This window comes from Plectropomus leopardus, chromosome 23 (assembly GCF_026936395.1).
Source record: "Plectropomus leopardus strain MGB_pleo_1.0 chromosome 23, ASM2693639v1, whole genome shotgun sequence".
NCBI lineage: Eukaryota > Metazoa > Chordata > Actinopteri > Perciformes > Serranidae > Plectropomus > Plectropomus leopardus.
The window spans coordinates 16895399-16913777 of NC_142198.1; the positions used below are offsets into that span (position 1 = coordinate 16895399).

The 18379-nt window shown below is 40.4% G+C and overlaps 1 protein-coding gene across 2 annotated transcripts in view; it reads right to left on the reverse strand.

Annotated features, from left to right (window-relative positions):
- Positions 1–17536, reverse strand: part of capn1 (calpain 1) — a 31635-nt gene extending 14099 nt beyond the window's left edge. The window contains exons 1-5 of one of the 2 annotated variants that reach the window (XM_088073748.1): positions 17377–17536; positions 14014–14205; positions 13564–13884; positions 10209–10278; positions 6923–7041 (exon numbers count right to left, since the gene is read on the reverse strand). In XM_088073748.1, the coding sequence (XP_087929874.1) occupies positions 6923–7041; positions 10209–10278; positions 13564–13818 (444 nt within the window). In that variant the 5' untranslated portion in view covers positions 13819–13884; positions 14014–14205; positions 17377–17536. Of the gene's footprint in view, positions 1–6922; positions 7042–10208; positions 10279–13563; positions 14206–17376 lie in introns of both variants that reach the window. The other variant, XM_042511836.2, reaches the window with a different exon arrangement.
- Positions 17537–18379: the final 843 nt, after the last annotated feature.

Sequence of the window (18379 nt, forward strand, 5' to 3'; positions counted from 1 at the left end):
ATATGTTAATTCCACTTAAGGGGAGACCTGAATTTGTCTTCAGTTAGGCAGAAAAACATACGTTCACATATCTGCATCAGCAGTCTGCCAAAATGTATTTGTATTTGTATTTATGTATATGTATTTCTGATTTTGGAATGAACTGTCCCTTTAAAGGAAAGAATAAATTATCAGCATTTATTAAACTCTCAGGATTAAATTACAAGGGATGAAATGAGTTTTATTTCAATCAATGATGTGCATAAATGTTGCAGAAGTCTAAAAAGTATAAAGTGGCAGAAAACTGATGTACAGTATCTGTTCTGTCTGGCTTATCTAAAAACGTGTTATTCTCACAATAATGCCGAGTCAGCGCTGACATATTTGTGGTGCTCAGCTGGCAGATTTACTGACACTTCACTCAGCTCAGATTTACATCGGTTCGAGATGAAGGGCACACAAAAAGAGACAAACACGAGAGGAGACATCTGAGAAAAGCTGTAATCCTCAGCCTGCTTTTGTGTTTCAACCCCAAAAATAAATACAGAAACTTAATGGGCGACATTAAACTCCAGCAACCTCACTGGAAATTTAAATATCTCTGAACCAGTCCTGCAAGCAAATCATCAATTTACAAGCCAAAGTAGCTGTGATTTGCTGCACTTTGTTTATCTGCTGCTGGCGGAGGAAATCAATTCACAATCAGAGCTAAACTGCCACAGAAGTTATACTTAATACATCCAATCAATTTCATGACAAATGAGAGAACCTGAGAGAAATTATCTGGAGATTTTGAATCATCAGACATGTGGCCGTGTGCCTGTCGGCCAGCAGGGAGCAGAAGAGATCGACAAACGTGTGAAAAGATGTATGGAGGGAAGGTGCGGGGGTAATATGACCTAAAGCGGGAGCTCATTTACAGGTAGAACTGGCACAAAAAAGGTGAAGAGTTTTGGATCTTAACTACTTTTCTTACTTAGCAATATAACTAAACAGCATACTTTCAATTTGATAAACCTGACTGATTTCTAGCCTTCACAGCTGAATGCTTTGAAAGTTTCAGTACTTTCAGTTCAGTATTTGCCATTTTAACAGATGATATCTGTTGCTATTGGCAGTTTGTTTTATATGAAGAGGGAAAAGGTGGTGCAAAACGGGGGAGACATGGAGAGTAAGTTTTAAGCACTCTAAATGGACTTAACCTATGTTTTTTATTTTGGCTTTAAATGCTTGTCTTTCGCACATTGTACCACAAAATCCAGATTTTTAAAGCATATTTTCTTTAAAAAATGCCAATATTACACCTTTTTATTAAAGCCAGCACTGGATGTTCATATTTCTCACACTCCTTGAACACATCACTCGCAAAGCAAATAAAAAAGCCACAGCTGTGTGTTTCTGTAAATTTACAGATGGCACTACATGTCAGCATGTGTGTTTACAGCTGGGAGACGGACGGATGAACGGATGAGTTCTGCGTGCACTGCAGAGCTGATCCACCTCTGGGAGGAGCTGTGTCACAACACGGCTGACTGGAGACCACACAAAGCAGACACACACGCTCCCCTCCGGCATGCACAACTTCCTAATTTTACTCCTTCACACTGACACTGCACAGCGTTCATCTCACAGCATTGAGGGAGCGACACGCTGCAGGAAAATCACCTCGCAAGAAATCTAAAACAAACAGCTCTGTGTGAAAAATGTGCTATAATAGGAAAATGATAAAAGATTCTGACCCCGTTTGTTTGAGATTGCTGAGATTGCCTGGTTCATAATTTATTCTCCCTCCTTTTGTTTCCCCGCCTCACTCCTTCGCACAGACTCCCTCCTTTTCTGCCCTACTTCAATTAAGATTCCCACAGCCAGCGCTCATAATCACATTTCAGGATGACTCATCCAGGTCTAATTTATCCAGAGGCTTAAAGGATCCAAACTGATACAGCGGGGAATCCCTGCACAGCACACAAAGGCGAACAGAAAATGGAAACACGCTCAGCCAGAGAAGAAAAATAAGAAACTGCAAGTAATGGAAACATGCAAAACACTTATTGGCAACGATGCAAAGACTAGAAAAGAGAAAATAAAAATCGATGCAGGCGCACTACAAGAAGAGGACGGCGAAAGTAGGGCATTTCTCGGCTTAATGGGAAGCAGCCATGTGTGTTTACGAGCCATGTAGCTTTCATGCATTTACATTAAACACATGCATGCATTTACGAGCCTTTAGAGAAAATAAAAGTATTATTTCCACTCATTCTAACAGAGAGAACAAGTCCATATGTCTACATATACATTTATGCGGGATGACTATATTTGTAAAAGTGCACAAAGCATCTCTGGAAATGATCAGGGAGAAACGGGTCAAAAATTCTGCTTTCCCTTGGCTGACTTCTCTGTAATTGAGTCACCAGCCCCAGCAGACTAAATGAGGGCTGTGTGTGTGTGTGTGTGTGTGTGTGTGTGTGTGTGTGTGTGTGTGTGTGTGTGTGTGTGTGTGTGTGTGTGTGTGTGTGTGCTGGTATTTATCAATCCTTTGATACCACATGAGTCAGCGCAGCAGCCCCAGAGCTGAATTTCTCAAGGACGTTTCAGAAAAGCGGACAATTATCCACACAGATGCTCGAATCTTTGTCCTCAGGGTTGATGCATGGATTTCCCTACTATGCTATAGCCTAACCTGCGTCTGTCTGTCTGTGTGTGTGTGTGTGTGTGTGTGTGTGTGTGTGTGTGTGTGTGTGTGTGTGTGTGTGTGTGTTTGCATACATGCATGTGTGTGCAGCTGACAGTAACCAGTCTGATTTGTCAGTGTGCCCATTTCTGGCGTAACAGCTTCCATGAGTGAACAGTCAGGCTAGCATAAGTGATCCAAGGTTTTCAGTCTTTGTGTGTTTGTGCATGTTCTCATGGGCGGATTATGAGACAATGGGCCCCTGGGCACAGACACACAAAAGGGCCCCACCACAACTACCATACAGGTGCAAGACACACAGATTTTGTGGTCATTTTGTGTCTCTTTGTAACCATTTCGTGTCTCGTTTTGGTTCTTTTGTCTTTTTCTGCTTTTTGCTGTTCATGTGTCATTGAGGTAGTTGTGTGTCTTATTTTGATTTTTTTGTGTCTTTTTGAAGATTTCTTCAGTCTTTTTTGGCATTTTTTGTGTCTTTGTGGTTAGATTGTAGTTGTAGTTGTTTGTGTCATATTGAGGTAATTTTGTGTCTTTTGGGGGGGTGTGCCTCTTTGTGGTTGTTATACATCTTTCTGTGGTTTTGTGTCTCGATGTAGTCATGTTATGTTTTGTTGTGGTTGTTTTGTTTTTGAGGTAATTCTCTTTGTAGTCATTTTGTGTCTCCTTTTGGTATTGTTGTGTCCCTTTTTATTCATTTTGTGTCCCCTTGATGTAATTTTGTATCTTTTTATGTCATTTTGTTTCTTCTTATGGTTGTTTTTTTTCTTTTCTTAGTTGTTTTTCCTGTTTTTGTTGATATTTTGTGTCTATTAGCAGTTTCTTTGCTTCTCTTTGTGATCCTTTAGTGTCTCTTTGTGGTTATTTTGAGTCCCTTCTTGGCGGGTTAATTTGACATTTGACATTTGCAAGTGAAGGTTCAGGGGACACCCTTGCGCTTGTACGCAGACAGCCTGTCCAGTAATTCATCTCTGCTTGCTCTGCATAATAAGCCAGTTCCTACGCATGTGATGTGTGTTTTTGATCTGAGAGAGCTTTCCCTCTGTTCCCTGTTTCACTTCCTTGTTCTCTCACTCTCTCACAGCACTTGGCAGGCTGACTGTCTGGTTGGCAGAAACCCTCATTGCATCAAAGAGGGCAGCCGTTTTAGCTTAAAGTGCTTCATGACAAAGCAGGATGAGATGGTGAAAAAATTAAAGGTTGCACCATAAACCATAAAATCATTAAATATTAAAATCCTGATTTTGTGCAGTCTGAAATCTCTTCTCGCTGATTTCTGCAGCTGTGTTTTGCAGATTCTGAGAACATGAGATGAACACGAGAGACTTCCTGGCAACACATTTTGGCAGAGAGGCGGCCGGTCATTCCTGCTATGCACACAAGCTGACGGAGGCACCAGAGACGTGCTTGTGTAAGATCATAGGACTCACACTCAGCCACAGATAATGAGGCATGTAAGATCACAGATAGACTCACTCCTCCACCTCCCGTCCTGACTTCATTTACAGACACGAATCACTGCCTTGCAGTTGTAACATCTTCAAGTTTCAGTTTAAGTTTGCATCCATTTCTGTGAAAACATGGATACTTCATGCACATCTCCCAATAACACAGCAACACAAAGGAACTATAAAATCAAGACGAGTACCTCCAATTATGTGTTAAAAAGTGTCCCCTTATGATCCTGAGTTGAAGCGTTGAAAAATGGTCAAAAATGTGCTTTTACAGAACATTTTAAGGCCACAGTGAAGCTGAGGTTTGAAGGTTTTGGATATGAATTGTCTGCACTTCATCATTTTACCCTATTAGACATTTGTGTAACATTCTTGTCATAATTTCAATATAAATTCAAATCTGAAGAGACCTCCCTCAAGGCATTCACGAGATAACACCTTCATATCACCACATAATGCCTCTGGCCACAGCTACAGGCATAAAGAATAGATAGTCTGTGATATTGGGCTACATAAATACAATAAAATTGACTTGTATAGTAACAGTAAGCAAAATACACTCAACTGCGGTTCTTTTCCAAAGTGTTGATTGTTCAAGTTGTTCTCGTGCAATATTCATACATATATCTACAGAAGGTAATGCACCAAAATACACAAATAACCCATGTATCAATGAGCCAGGACTTTGTAAATAACCTGCATAATTGAGAAGGCTGCAATGACGTGACCAATGCATTTCCATACCTGATATCATGCTATTTGTCTATTTGTCTATTTGGCTGGTTTTAGAAATATATGAACTGAAGTGAACAAGTTTTAATTCATATTTCTCATGATAGCAAATAGACACACATAGCTAATGGGAAAATAGTTGTTTCTACAGTATTTATAATTAATAATTTAGCACTAAAATGCACTAACTACAAGACTCAACTATAACATATGACAAGTGGATTTGCATTCACATTCACAAATTTACTTCCTCATGCAGACCTGAGGTTCTGATTCCAGCGTGTGGGTAGTTTTTACTGCATTATTATTGGTTGTAAAAAAAAAAAATCATGCATGATTATAAAGCAATGCTGCAAAGATTTCCCTGTCTCATACTGGACTGAATGCATGCATTGTTCACCTGCTCACTGACTGCAGCAGCTTTGGTCTCTCATTTACCTCTCGCTTTTGTGTGTGTTTATGTGTGTGTCTGGTGTATTTGGTTATGTGTACAAAGTACAGTTGATAAGGACCTGCAGGCTCCCACTGTAGAATAATAGAAACATTTTGCATTTATGTCACAAAGCAGCAGGACTGGTCCCTCAGGCTGAAGTGGTGATAATGAGCAACACACCAGAGTTTGACTGTCAACAGACAGATGTGTTACTGATAGATTATATCTTCTGTCTTCTGTCTTAAAATAATATTTCCTGATAAAGAAATGGGTGTAGTTACTTTAGCAGAGTGCACTTAAATCAGTGTGATGATGATTCAAATCCTCCCAGGTGACGTTTACTGACTGGCTGACTGGGTGTGGCTCTCAGAGGTCACTTATCTCAGATGACTCAGTGAGGTTTGACAAGTAAAAAGACTGAAAATTTTGAGTCAATGAGCTTCTCTGTGTTTGTTGCCAAAAATGAACAGGAAAAACTCTGACAGCTAATGGCATTGGGGATCTTCCTGTGGCTCGGTTTCAGAACATAAAAGGCATCATGCATCTAACCACAGCGAGATCAACAAAACTGCTCCCAGAAGCACCATTTCTGCTTAAAAGTGTCCTTTTAAGATGCATTTTGGCAGCTACACAAGATGTTTACTTGCAATGGATAAGTGTGAAGTCAAACAAAAATGCAACAAAATAATTGTTTCCACTTCAGTTTGAAGCACTAACTAACTCTTCTTGGTTTCATTTGAGCAATTTGCACAAGCAGTGGTGCACCGAACAGGAAATGACACAACAGGAAGGAGTTTGGGGCAGAAACACAGTACATAAAGTCATCTGGCCCTTGAATACAAAGGTTGGGAGTTCCCCACAACTGCAAATGTTTTGTTTTCATCCGCCTACAATGTGAAGCTCCTCAGCAGAGGGTTTGATAAGAATATAATATCATTGTAATTTGTAATTTACTTATTGAAAAAGGGAGTCTACATTAATCCACAGTTAGCTGAGGAGCTCATTTTTGTCAAAAAACATTAATATTAGCAGCTCATGTAAAGAGATACTGTACTCTGCTATGCACAAAATGCATGTACTGAACTGCATGTTGCATAAAATTTGGAAGAACACCAGCAGGTCAGTGAAATTGTCAGGATTTTTTTTAAGTTCTATGAATCTGGCATGAAGAGCATTATGGGATATCCAGCTGTTTGAGGTGAGCACAGAGGTGGAGAGTGCAAATGTCAAATAAAAGTGTGAGCTTTAAATAAAAGCAAATTGCTGAATATTAATCTGACAGAATTGTTGAGTCAGATGCAGCTCCTACACTGATGTGCTTTTCTTAAATGGTAACTTAAGCATTTTCCAACCTGGACCCTATTTTTCCATGTTTTTTGTGTCCCACTGGTTAATGGGAACAATTTTAAAAACTGATCCAGCATTGAAAGAGTGCTGCAGCCTGTAGCAGTCAAACAGGCTGCAATGTAAGGCTGCAAGCACAATTATGCATCTTGAGTTTACATTTCAGTGAAAGTGCAAACTGCATTTGGAGAGTGGGATGCAGAGTTGTGGGAGGTGTCGGCTGTGTTTGCTGTTTTTTTCGTCCTGAGGCATGTACAGGGCGTGTTCAAATGCAGATAGTGAAGCTGTTGTCACCTGGAAGTGAAAGATGCCTGAATATCCCGATCCGAAGCTCTGTCCGTGAGGAACCACCCTGTGGAGGAGGTTGTCGTTCAAGGTCAGCGAGGCGATGGCCGCCAGCAGCCAGCAGTCCCCTGAGGACACATACACACAGTTTTATTACCCGGGATCAGCCCTGAAGGCAGAAACCTGCAGTAATACATTTGTTAACAAGAATGACATCAGGTTGTTTGTGTGAAACAGGTGAAAGAGGCCACATTTATTCCCATATTAGCAGAGAACTAAAAAAAAAAATCTTATTTTCTATAAGAGTCTAATTCAGAGATACTCAGCTTTATTTGCTTGAGGGGCCACTTTTGAAAAAATAACCAGAGGCCAGGGGCCAGTCGCAGCAGCCCCGTACGTTTGTAGGATTTGAGGATATTTCTAGAATTTTACTACATTTGTAGGATTTCAGGACATTTTAGGATTTTATGAAATTTCTAGGAATTTAGGACATGTCAAGGATTTCGGGACAATTCTAGGATTTCAGGACATTTTAGGATTTTATGACATTTCTAGGACGTAAAGACATTTCAAGGATTTCAAGACAATTCTAAGATTTTAGAACATTACTCAGATTTAAGAACATTTCTAAGATTTTAACACATTTCTAGGATTTCTGGACATTTAGGACATTTCTATGATTTGAGAATATTTCCACGATTTGAGGACATTTCTACGATTCGAGTACATTTCTAGGATTTCCAGACATTTCACTGATTTTAGGACATTTCTAGGATTTTAGGACATTAAGGGCTTAGCTGTTGAGGGTTGAAGGGGATCCTCCACTGACACTTTTTTCATTAAAAAGTTCTATTTTGATGCTGTTTTATGCGCTCCATCACCTTATGTCTACTAAAAGTACAAAAACAATCCCCAGTGTAAATCACTTTATTTTTATTGTGAATTAAAAAATGGTTTGGGGGGGGCCCTGGCACCCCTTCAGGAACCAGCTTTGGCCCTGTTTGTGGTAAATTGAGTATTACTGGTCTAATTCATTATGCCACTGTAAAGTCACTCATGAAACTGGAATTTTCCCATCTACAGCTCCGCAAAGACAAGAGTCTGGAACAATGTTTGAACAAGCTTTGCCCTCTGGGAAATAGGAGAGGCACTTGTTCCACTGGACTTAAAGACAGAAGCTGAAACCACCGCGGCTCCACAATATGTCACCGATGTTGTCAGCAGGAATCACACTGTGGGTTTGAGCCACACTTTCTGTTATGATATACTGTGCTGCACAAGGTTCCTGGTTAGAGAGCAGGAACACCCGACTGATGTAGTTTTTACCAACCTGCTGTTGACACACGCAGGCTTTGGCATGTGATCTAAGATAATGTCATCAAAAATAAAAACAGTGCTGTTTGTCGTGTTATCAGGGTGTAGTTAAGCATATCTGATTAGTCTGTTCTTATAGCTCGAATGTTAAAGGAACAGTTCAGATTTGTTGAATTCGGTTCAATTAAATTTATCTATAAAGTCCATTAACACAAATCCCTATTTGCCTCAGAGGGCTTTACACGACATCTAACTGTCCTTTGACCTTCACAGTGACTGAGGACAAACTCTCCCAAAAAAAACTATGTGAGTGGCAATAACAATCATATGTGAATGATATAGTGAAGGTATGACTAATAAAAACGTCAGAAACAGTTGGCTTTGGATCAGACTAAAGCATCAGTGCAACCACAACTCACTATCCAGGCACAGCCAGCGGCAGGATCACAGCATCAGCACAACCATGGCCCACAAACCAAGCTCAGAATAAGGCCTAAAAAGGGATTATTTTGTGCATGTAAACATACTCAAGGACTATGAATAAGCACCTACAACCCAATGTGAATTAACCCTTTAATGCTGGAGGTCACGACTTTTTATGGAACTTTCTGTTTCATTTTAAGTAATTTGTTTATCTGTTAATGCTGGTTAATGATACACAGTACCTCTGTTTCACCGTTACATACCGGAATCTATCATTTAATCCATAAACTGCCCCCGACAGCTGCTGGTGACACAGATAACCAATACAGATAGCATACAGATAAAGACCACTCAGTCATGCTGCATTTTTGCTGTAAAACAAAGTGAAGCATCATGTTTTCTGGCTCAACATTTTTTGGGGTTACTGTTTTGCAATTCAGCTCAGCTCCTCTGGGAGCGAGGGGGGGGGTGTCTGGGTAAAGACTTGCACTCGGCGATGGGGGAAGACGCTTTCTGCACCGCCGGAGCTGCTCAGACGGAGGGAGGGTGGCCTTGTTTACAGATGTGAGGCAGAGAAACAAAGCCTGAATTATGGATGCATCTCTATGTCGAGCAGGAAACATCTCAGGCAATAAAATGCTGCTGGTTATGCGGACTCGATTGTTAACCGTCTTCCGTTTCCCGTTCCTTCAATCCCCATCTGTCACTCATATCCGCATTCACTTCTCTCTGACCTTTATATTTTTTTAAGTGGCATGTTGACCAAGGAGCTGAGTCTTATTTACACATGGAGAGAGGATTCAGGACATGTACATGATGGCAGCCGCTCGATTGTAGAAATGATCTTTCTGTGGAAATACTCAAAATTCATAATTTTAGCTAAAACCATTATGGTATTCAACATTTAAATCCAGACATCCATTTATTCATCCATCCATCTTCACTTTTGCACACTTATTTGTACTTTTTTTATTACTCTTTTTAATATTTTTTGTCTTTTTGTTTGTTCTCTGTGCATACTGTACATATCTTTATTATAGTTATTGTTATTTTTATTCTATTCTATTCTATTCTATGTTAAGTGCATTTCTTTATATATATATTTTTGCATTTTTCTGGCCTTTTTAACAAATATTTCATTCAGCTGCTGCCCTCTTATTCGCTGTTGCAACAAAACAATTTCCTCCACGGGATTACTAAAGCATTTCTATTCTGTTCTGAAGGGAATTCCACCATTTTTACACATTAAGGTCTGTTGGGAAGTGCTACTCCTTTTCTACATTTGCAAAAAATTGTAGTTTAATTTCCTCTGTGACTCTTACGAAGCTTTCTCAAAGCCATGCTGTCTGTGCTTCTGGAGGGAGATGTTTACTGATTAACATGTTACATCCACACAGCCTGGCAAGCCTCCAGTCAATCACCTGTTTCTTTTGGCTTCTGCCGGCATCTCTCACTTTGCCCCTCCACCAGATTAAATCCGAGCTATGTCTCTCCTCTAACTGCTGAATCATGCGGTAGTAACAGCGAAACAGATGGCACGACTTGTGGTTGGACTTACCCAGAGCTCCCTGGCAGATGTCTGTGCGAGTCGCTCCATCGACGATGAACTCGGGACGCTTGCAGATCTCCTGTTGAGTGTAAACACACAAACGAAACAAATGATTGCAAGGCTTGCTTTTGGATACCCATTTTATCTGCTGTCTCTCTCATGCTGACAGTTTTTTACTTCACACTAACCCACAGAAAGTTCACCAGACTTGGTTCACAAGGTTTACAAGTCCCGATTCTTTTGAAAATCTCCACATTTTTAAATAGCCTTTTTTTTCTGACACAAAAATACATTCAAAGTGTAAAAATAAGTCCCAAGTAAATCTCTATTGGATGCAGGTGGTCACTGACTTGTCTGTTTTGTGTTTGTTTTTTGCAACATTTGAAAAAAAATCTAAAATTGGTCCAAGACATGATGGTGTTTCTAGAGCTGCAACAATTAAACAAGTATTCAAACTGTTGTCGATGATTTAATTAATCTTTTAAGAAAAAAAAAAGTAAATTTTTCCGGTTCCATCTTCTTAAATGTGAGTTTTGTTCTCATTTTGTTTTTTTTTTTTGTTTTATATAGCTGCAAATTAAGAGTTGTGGAAAAAAACATTTGAACGTCATCTTGAGCTTTGGGAAACAGACTGAAACTTCACATTTTTCTGACATTTTCTGAACCAAGCAACTAATAAATAAACTGGAAAAAAAACTGATGTGTCAATTGACTGAAAATAATCATTAGATGCAGTAAGAAGACTTGAAGTGAGGGAGAGTCCGTCTGCAAAGACTTTTAGAGACATGACACTTCTTAAAAAACGCAAAGCTACAATTAACACCAGGCTATTTGAGGACGAGCAGAGATCACAAAATGAACATTTCAAGAAAACAATGTTTCATTCTCGTCTTTCTCGTCCACATCTTGTTTCAGAGTATTTCCCTGCTCCCGTAAACCATCTTCAACTCAGCACATTGAGCGTGAGAAACCCCACATGAAGCTTTAAATAGAAATATTCCATTTATTCTCGTGCCCCACAAACACACAGCTGCAGACACACACACACCATCAGCCGCATGGTTGAATTCACAGACACAGTAACACACACACACACACACAGGCTTAAATTCTCCTTTTCACAAAGCACAGATTTTTGGGGAAAATGTGGACACAATGAAGCCTCTTATGCAGCGTAAATATTACAGATCCTGTGGCGCGGGCAGGGCGCATGCATTATAAAAGATCTGACTTTTTTTGGAATGAGACCCCAGGAAGCATTAGAGCCGACAGACACACAACGGGACGCCGTGTGGTCTGCACACAAGCACGCGGCGGCTCTCTCGCACTCAAATGGAAGCTGCAAAGAGGAGCTAACAGGCTGCAGTCACGCTGATGATCACGACCCCGAGAGCTTTTAAGATCACGACTCGTCTCGCTGCTCCGTTACAGGACTGACAGCGGCGACCTGTCACGGTATGTGCGAACTGAACAGTAATGAGAGTGTGCTGTCTCCAGGGCTGCTGTGATAACACCCAATAAAGTCCCACTTGGTCCTCTGGTGTCATATTCGGATACGGGGAGCGCCCTGATGTGTTCATAATGCAGAGAGGACTGATGAAAGGGTGGAACAAGAAGAACCACGGAGAAAGGCGGGAAAGGATTGGAGGTTATATAGATGGATGAAGGGCAGGAAGAGAGAAAGAAACATCCCTGAGACAACTGAAAGATCCTGACTGGTTGTGAGGGACATTAAAATGTTAGACAGCAATAACTCCTGACATAAATTTTAGTTGCCAAGCAACAGATTAAATTAGAGGAGGCTTGGGGAGGTAAAAAAAATAAAAATATTATAGCAGGTAATAAAAATGCACTCTTAGAAAAAACAAGAACCATAAAGGGTTCGTTGGTTTGTTTCAACAGAAAGATTGCCATATACGGAATAAACCTGTAAGAGGCAAGCACTTATAGAGGTCAAAAACTTATAAACATTTCCCAAGTAGTTACATTTCAGCTTGTTTTGCTGCGTTCCAGTCAAAGTTTGAGGTTGAGATATTTCGACCTCCTACTAGGAAAAGTACAAAGGAACGCCGCTCAAAGTTGGCAGCAAATCCATGTACTTCCATCATGTACACAATAAAAGCAGCGTCCGTGGAGGTGCACAATGGAAATGGTGAAAAATAAACTAAAAGGCAACATGAGGTATATTTGCATCCATTAAATTAAAATAATATAGTAAAACCTGTTCTGCATGTAAATTGATGGCAAAATGTTAATTTTTAGCATTATAATATCAGTATTTATTTATAATATTAGTGTTAAATATCAATATATTATTCAAATATAAAGGCGGCCCAGCTGACGGTGCAACTGTCCACAGAAACACCAGTTCATCACTGTCTGTCATGTCTTTTCCTTACGTTTGGGGTTGTGCATCTGAAACTCTTAAAACAACACATGCTTTCGTAATATTGTGCATTATTATGGGAGGTCATGTGTCCATATGGAGCCAGACTCAGAAATTTCAACTGAAAAATTCTGACCTCTTCTGACCGACTTTAAATGGACGTAGCATTAATAGTTGACCGATATCAAAAATGGTTGTTCCCATTAGAATTTAGCCTTAAAGTGTCTTAAACTTTTATACCAGCATGAGTTGAAACCAGTCATAGGTGCTCAGTCATGCACTAAAAGGTGACTTTGCTATTAACTTTTGGGTTTATTTATGCTTTTTTGGAGCTTTAAAAGCACAGACTTAATAAAATCATTAAGAAAGCTGGCTCTGGTTTCAGGCTGGAGACCATGGAGACGGTGGTGGAGAGGAGGACACTTAAAAAACCGCTCGCCATCATGAACAATGCTGAGCGCCCCCTCCACCGCACACTGAACCGACAGCGGAGCACCTTCTCCAACAGACTGATTCAGCTTCGCTGTCGAAAGGACAGATACAGGAAATCTTTCCTGCCACAAGCCATCCACCTGTACAATAACTCACCTCTGTCTGCGCTTTAAACTCCGGTCTTAGCTCCATGTCTCTCTACACTGCTGACTTTATTTTTATTTATTCAGATACTGTTCAGCACTTTACACATGTATATATGTATGTGTTTCTTGTTTTTAAGCGTATTCCTTTATATTCTATTAATAATGTGTGCTCTTTATTCTCTTGTTCTTACTGCGTGGTGCTGCTACACCCCAATTTCTCAGTTTTGAGATCAATAAAGTATATCTATCTATCTATCTATCTATCTATCTATCTATCTATCTCGGTTAACGATTTTAGAACGCTCCAAACGAATGTTTTGTTGCTTTCTCAAAGGTCCGAACAAGAAATAAGCTTAGACAGCAAATATTCTGACCCCCATCCATCTCCCAATTTTCTCACCGGGGGCCTCATCCAGCGGACTCCGGCGGTCTTGGAGGACCTCGGGCCGAGCTCGTTGAATCCCAGAGACGATGCAGAACAAGGGAAATAACTGTCCTCAAACAGCCTCCTGCTCTGGACGCTCTGGGCCTTCAGACTCTCGTAGTCTTGACTCAGAAACTTCACGGCGTTGTGATTCTGTCCCAGACCTTCATTACGATCCCACTGGCTCCTCAGCCTTTGGGCCACGCCTGATGCGTAAATGTGCTGCTCCATGCCGAGATTGTGGCGTTAACCGTCGGGTCAGCTGTCAGGCTCCGCTGGATGTTCGTATGTGTGGAACTACAATAAGATGTTAAGAGTGTAGATGTTTATCTTCAGGGTTGATGTAAAGAGCTGCTGATGTATGTCTGATATAAAGCTGCAACGGCTTCAACGCTCAATCATAAATCGGAATAAAACATCAGTGACCATTAAGAAGATTGACCAGCCGGTACTTGTGGTTCTGCGGCGGGATGCGTTCAATGCAATAACAATCACAAGCGTAGAGATGCAGAAGGCTCTGAAGACAGATGTCCTTCCCACAGTGAACGCAGATTTCTATCCCAGCGAGCACGATCCCGGGTCCAACAGGAGTTCAGTCCTTCCTTGTCCCACCAGCAGCTAAAAGAAAGAAGTGAAAAGTCAGATACTGAGCAGAGTGTGTGTGCAGAGATGCAAGTGCACACATAGCTGTACACCTGGGTGTGGAAAACAGACAAAACAGACAAAAACAGCATCTACATACACCCATAAAAGGCAAACAAGCCCTGCCTGGTTCTTTTCAGGGGGCCATATGCACACATGCTCACTGTGCATAGCAGAGGGATTAGTCACAATAGGCACATCACTGCTACTTTTACTGTGTGCTGCACACAGTGTCGGTCATAAAACGTCAATGTTTAATCCAATGAGGTGTATTACCAAAGCGGTGCATGGCAGCTCTGTGTGTGTGTCGGTGTGTGTTTATCGTGCACGGGGCTAACAGAGGGTGCGGTTATGTGCGAATCTTGATGCACAATGAAGGCAGCACGAAGCCCAGAACAAGCAAAAGCTCTCACTGACTTTCATTAAGGGAGGAGGAAGTGTAAACTGTCATTAGTGCCACCCAAACTCTTGACAGAACTGGAGCTTTCAAAAAGTTCATCTCAGTTCGTCTGTCTTTGTTGCTCTTTGTTACTCGCTTTGCTTCATCCCGTCTCTTTATTTCTCAGTTTATTTTTAACGCCTGTCCTTTTTATAGACGTCCTGAGGCTTCATATCTTTTTTACCACCTCAACTCTCCACTATCCAAATCGAACACTCTTCCTGTTTCAAGACTCGGCAGTCTGTCACGACAGAAGCTGTTAAGGCTTTCATTGGCTCTGAGAAACTCATTTCCAGTTTCCACTGTTCACCGTGAGCCACACCCATTGAAAATATCCCAGTTCACTGACTGGAAAGTGTTCCAGCTAAGAGTCAGAGAACAGAACATGTAGCTACAGCTTCAAGTGTGCAGGTCCAGTTTTACTGACGCTGAAGACCTGTTTTATAATGAGAAATAGGATTAAGTGTAAGATTAAGTGCTTTTACTTCAGTATCCACCACTGCTCAGAGTTGCATACTGCAATTATTATTACTGCACTGCTACAAGGCTGCCAAAGTACTTGTACTGGCATCACTGTAATCAAAGTATAATGTACCATTAACATTTCAACCATCATCTCTGCTGCGTGTTATCAGGGCCCACTCTGCCCAACTATCTGACTCTAATGAATATTTTATTTCCCCCGCACAAGTGAAATACACTTACAAACCCCTCTTACACACACACACACACACACATCCTCCACCTCAGTGCAGGTGGTGACATCTATGAGAAATGACAACCAGGAGTCTGCGTGTCCAGACACATAAAGAAAAGCCACCGCACTTTTTCACCAAACAACACAAAGATGAAGACAAATATTCTCTGCAGGAGTGAATAGAATTGCTTGCACCCCGACCATAACAATATGTGCAATATCACAGGCTGAAATACTATAAACTGGCAGCTGCAATATCAGAAATGAACGCCATTCCTGTCCTCGACAACTTGGTTTTTAGTCAGTCGGGTGTGCATGTTTCAGTAGGTCAGCAAAGGCTAACTTATTTTATGTAGTTAAAAACAGTTTCTTAGTAGAATGAATTCAGTTGTTTTATGTCGTGGCAAAGTGAGCCACTTTTTTTCCTGTCATCATCTTACTCCACTCTCCCCTCCACAGAGACATAGGACACACAGGGGTCACATGAGTTTACCAGCAGTCACACAGGGATTTTGAAACCAACACAAACATCATAACAGTGTGAGCCACTACTGTTGATGTCTGAGTTTCCTTCTCACAGCACAGCAGACTGCTTAAATATGAAGAGCTTGTAATTAAGGGACTGTTTGTTACTATGAAGGGGGGAGAAGGGTGAGGAATGTCAAATCATTTTTTAAGCACTGCAAAAAGTCTTATGTTTTTTTATTTTGGCTAAGGAGAGGGGCACACAACTTTAAATACCTGTATTTTGCATTTATTTTATTGTCTATTTTTAAAGAAAAATCCCTCAAATCACACCACTTCTCACAGCCAGAAACTATTAAAAAAATTATTGTTGAATTTTCAAATTTTCAACAGTCCTTGGACACATGTGGAACTGATGTTTCCATCACAAAAAACTCAAACAAAGGTTAAAATAGAGCTATTTCATCAAAATTGCTTTTTTCTACGTCTCATTTTAAATTTCGTCTTCAGTTTTTTTAACATTCAAACATCAAAAGCTACATTTTAAAAAGCAGTTAGTGTGCACAACTCCAAAATATCTTTGACAGCGTAAAAAAACGGTGCTTGGTAGAGGTGAAAATCAGGAAATAGAAATATTACAGGCCCTCATAAGACTTCACTTATTCAATTTGGGAAAACGTGGACACAAACGTGTTTCATCTCCACGTTTACCCACAATACATAAGTAAAGTTTCATGAGTTTAAGCTGTATTTCTTTTTTTCTAAGTTTTAAAAGTGAAGTGAGGTTTATACATTTCCTCCAGTCCCTAAGAAATGTCTGTGGGTGTGTGGGGTCCAGTGTTTATGCTATGAGGGAGCTGACCCGCCTCTGGTGTATTTCTGCATACAGGGTTCATATTCCAAACACACTGAAATAAAATATCTAAAGTGTTTACTTTAAAGCCACGCAGAAAATAGACCTGCGGGGAAATCAGACACGCACAGTGTCCAAGGGACAGAATAAACGCTGACTCTGAGGGTGATCTTTATCAAACGTATGACATTGACTTAAAAACAAGCTGTGCATGCAGATAAGACTTATTTAATTACAGTAGAAAGCCACTTCAGGGTATTTTTAATTTGGTGTCCTCGTGCGTGGTTCACACAGATAAGCATGATGGTAGGTGTGGTCCCTGAGAGAAAATCCAGCTGTCAAGACTACAACTTTCTGAAGTTGACCAACACGAACAGACGGGTTTCATCTCAGTTTCATCAAATGTAGAAGTGATTAGAAAAAAATTGCACGCGAGAAGGAGAGATTTCGCTTAACTAAACCTCGCGACGTTGGCTGATTTCGCTGTTTTAAAACGCCGCGACAGTTATAAGCGCTTTTAAGGAGTTTGCTAAACATGATTAGCTCCAGTTTTTACATGCAAACGTCTAGCTCTCTTCGTATACACGTTTTTTTTTAAAACTTACTATGATGTCACAAGCATTTAAAGATGTTTTTACCTTCGGCGCGACGCAAACTGTACAAGCAGTGTTGATAAAGGAGTTTCATATTTACCTTGTCGGGGTGTTTCCTCTAAATTGTAGGTATTTAGGGATTCAATTCGCAACTTGTCTTTTCTTCCATGTTTAGTGTAGCTTCAACCCCTCCCCTACTTCCGACCAGTGCGTGTATTTTAGAAACGCCCTGCTCTCTGTCTCTGATCTATAGATCTCATGTGCAGCCTTCACACTGCGCCTGCGCACTGCCCGCTGGTCATAAACCACAGTACAGTGAAAGGCTTCACACTGCCTTCATGGAGTTGTTTTGTTCAGAGCACACAGTGCCCAAATAACAAGACAGTCTTGTTGGATTTAATTTGTATGCACTGGAAGGACTTATTTTGACATCAGATAAAGTTTTAAGTATAAAATCACGCATGTTTTTATAATATTGTGCATCATTATGGAAGGTCATGTGTTCATATGGACACTTGCCCCGTTCAGTGCTGGTATATGATTTTCTCAAGTTCTGTACTCAAGTGTAATTTTAAACTTTACAAACATTGTAACCCTTTGAAACTTGAAATCGGCTTGATTTGGGAAATGGGAAGAAGGCAACGAAACAGGAAGTGATCCAAAAATTAGCTAGACATTTGTAAAAATAAGGAAAACAAAATTCTGTAACATTATTTTAACATGTAATTGTGATTATTATACATATAGTTTTCCCTACCCCCCATAGACATTCAAAGTTTAAACTTCTTTTAACTTAAAGTGTAAGGGGAATACCCTCAGAGGTTACCTAAATGCCACAGTCTAAAAGTGCAAATTTCACATCCAATCAGCAGCCTACGTTTGCAGCATCAGTATCACCACCTAGTGAAATATTATATATTGTTCAACTGGTGAAATAGCCAGCTCAACATCCAGATGCAACATCAAAAGGTTGCATGCACATTAATGCACCAATGGTAATAACAATGCTCCATTAATATATCGGCTATTGGGCTATTGCATGGGTGGATTATGAAACAATGGGCCCCTCCCTACTACCTCCTCCACATTGGAACAACATGCAC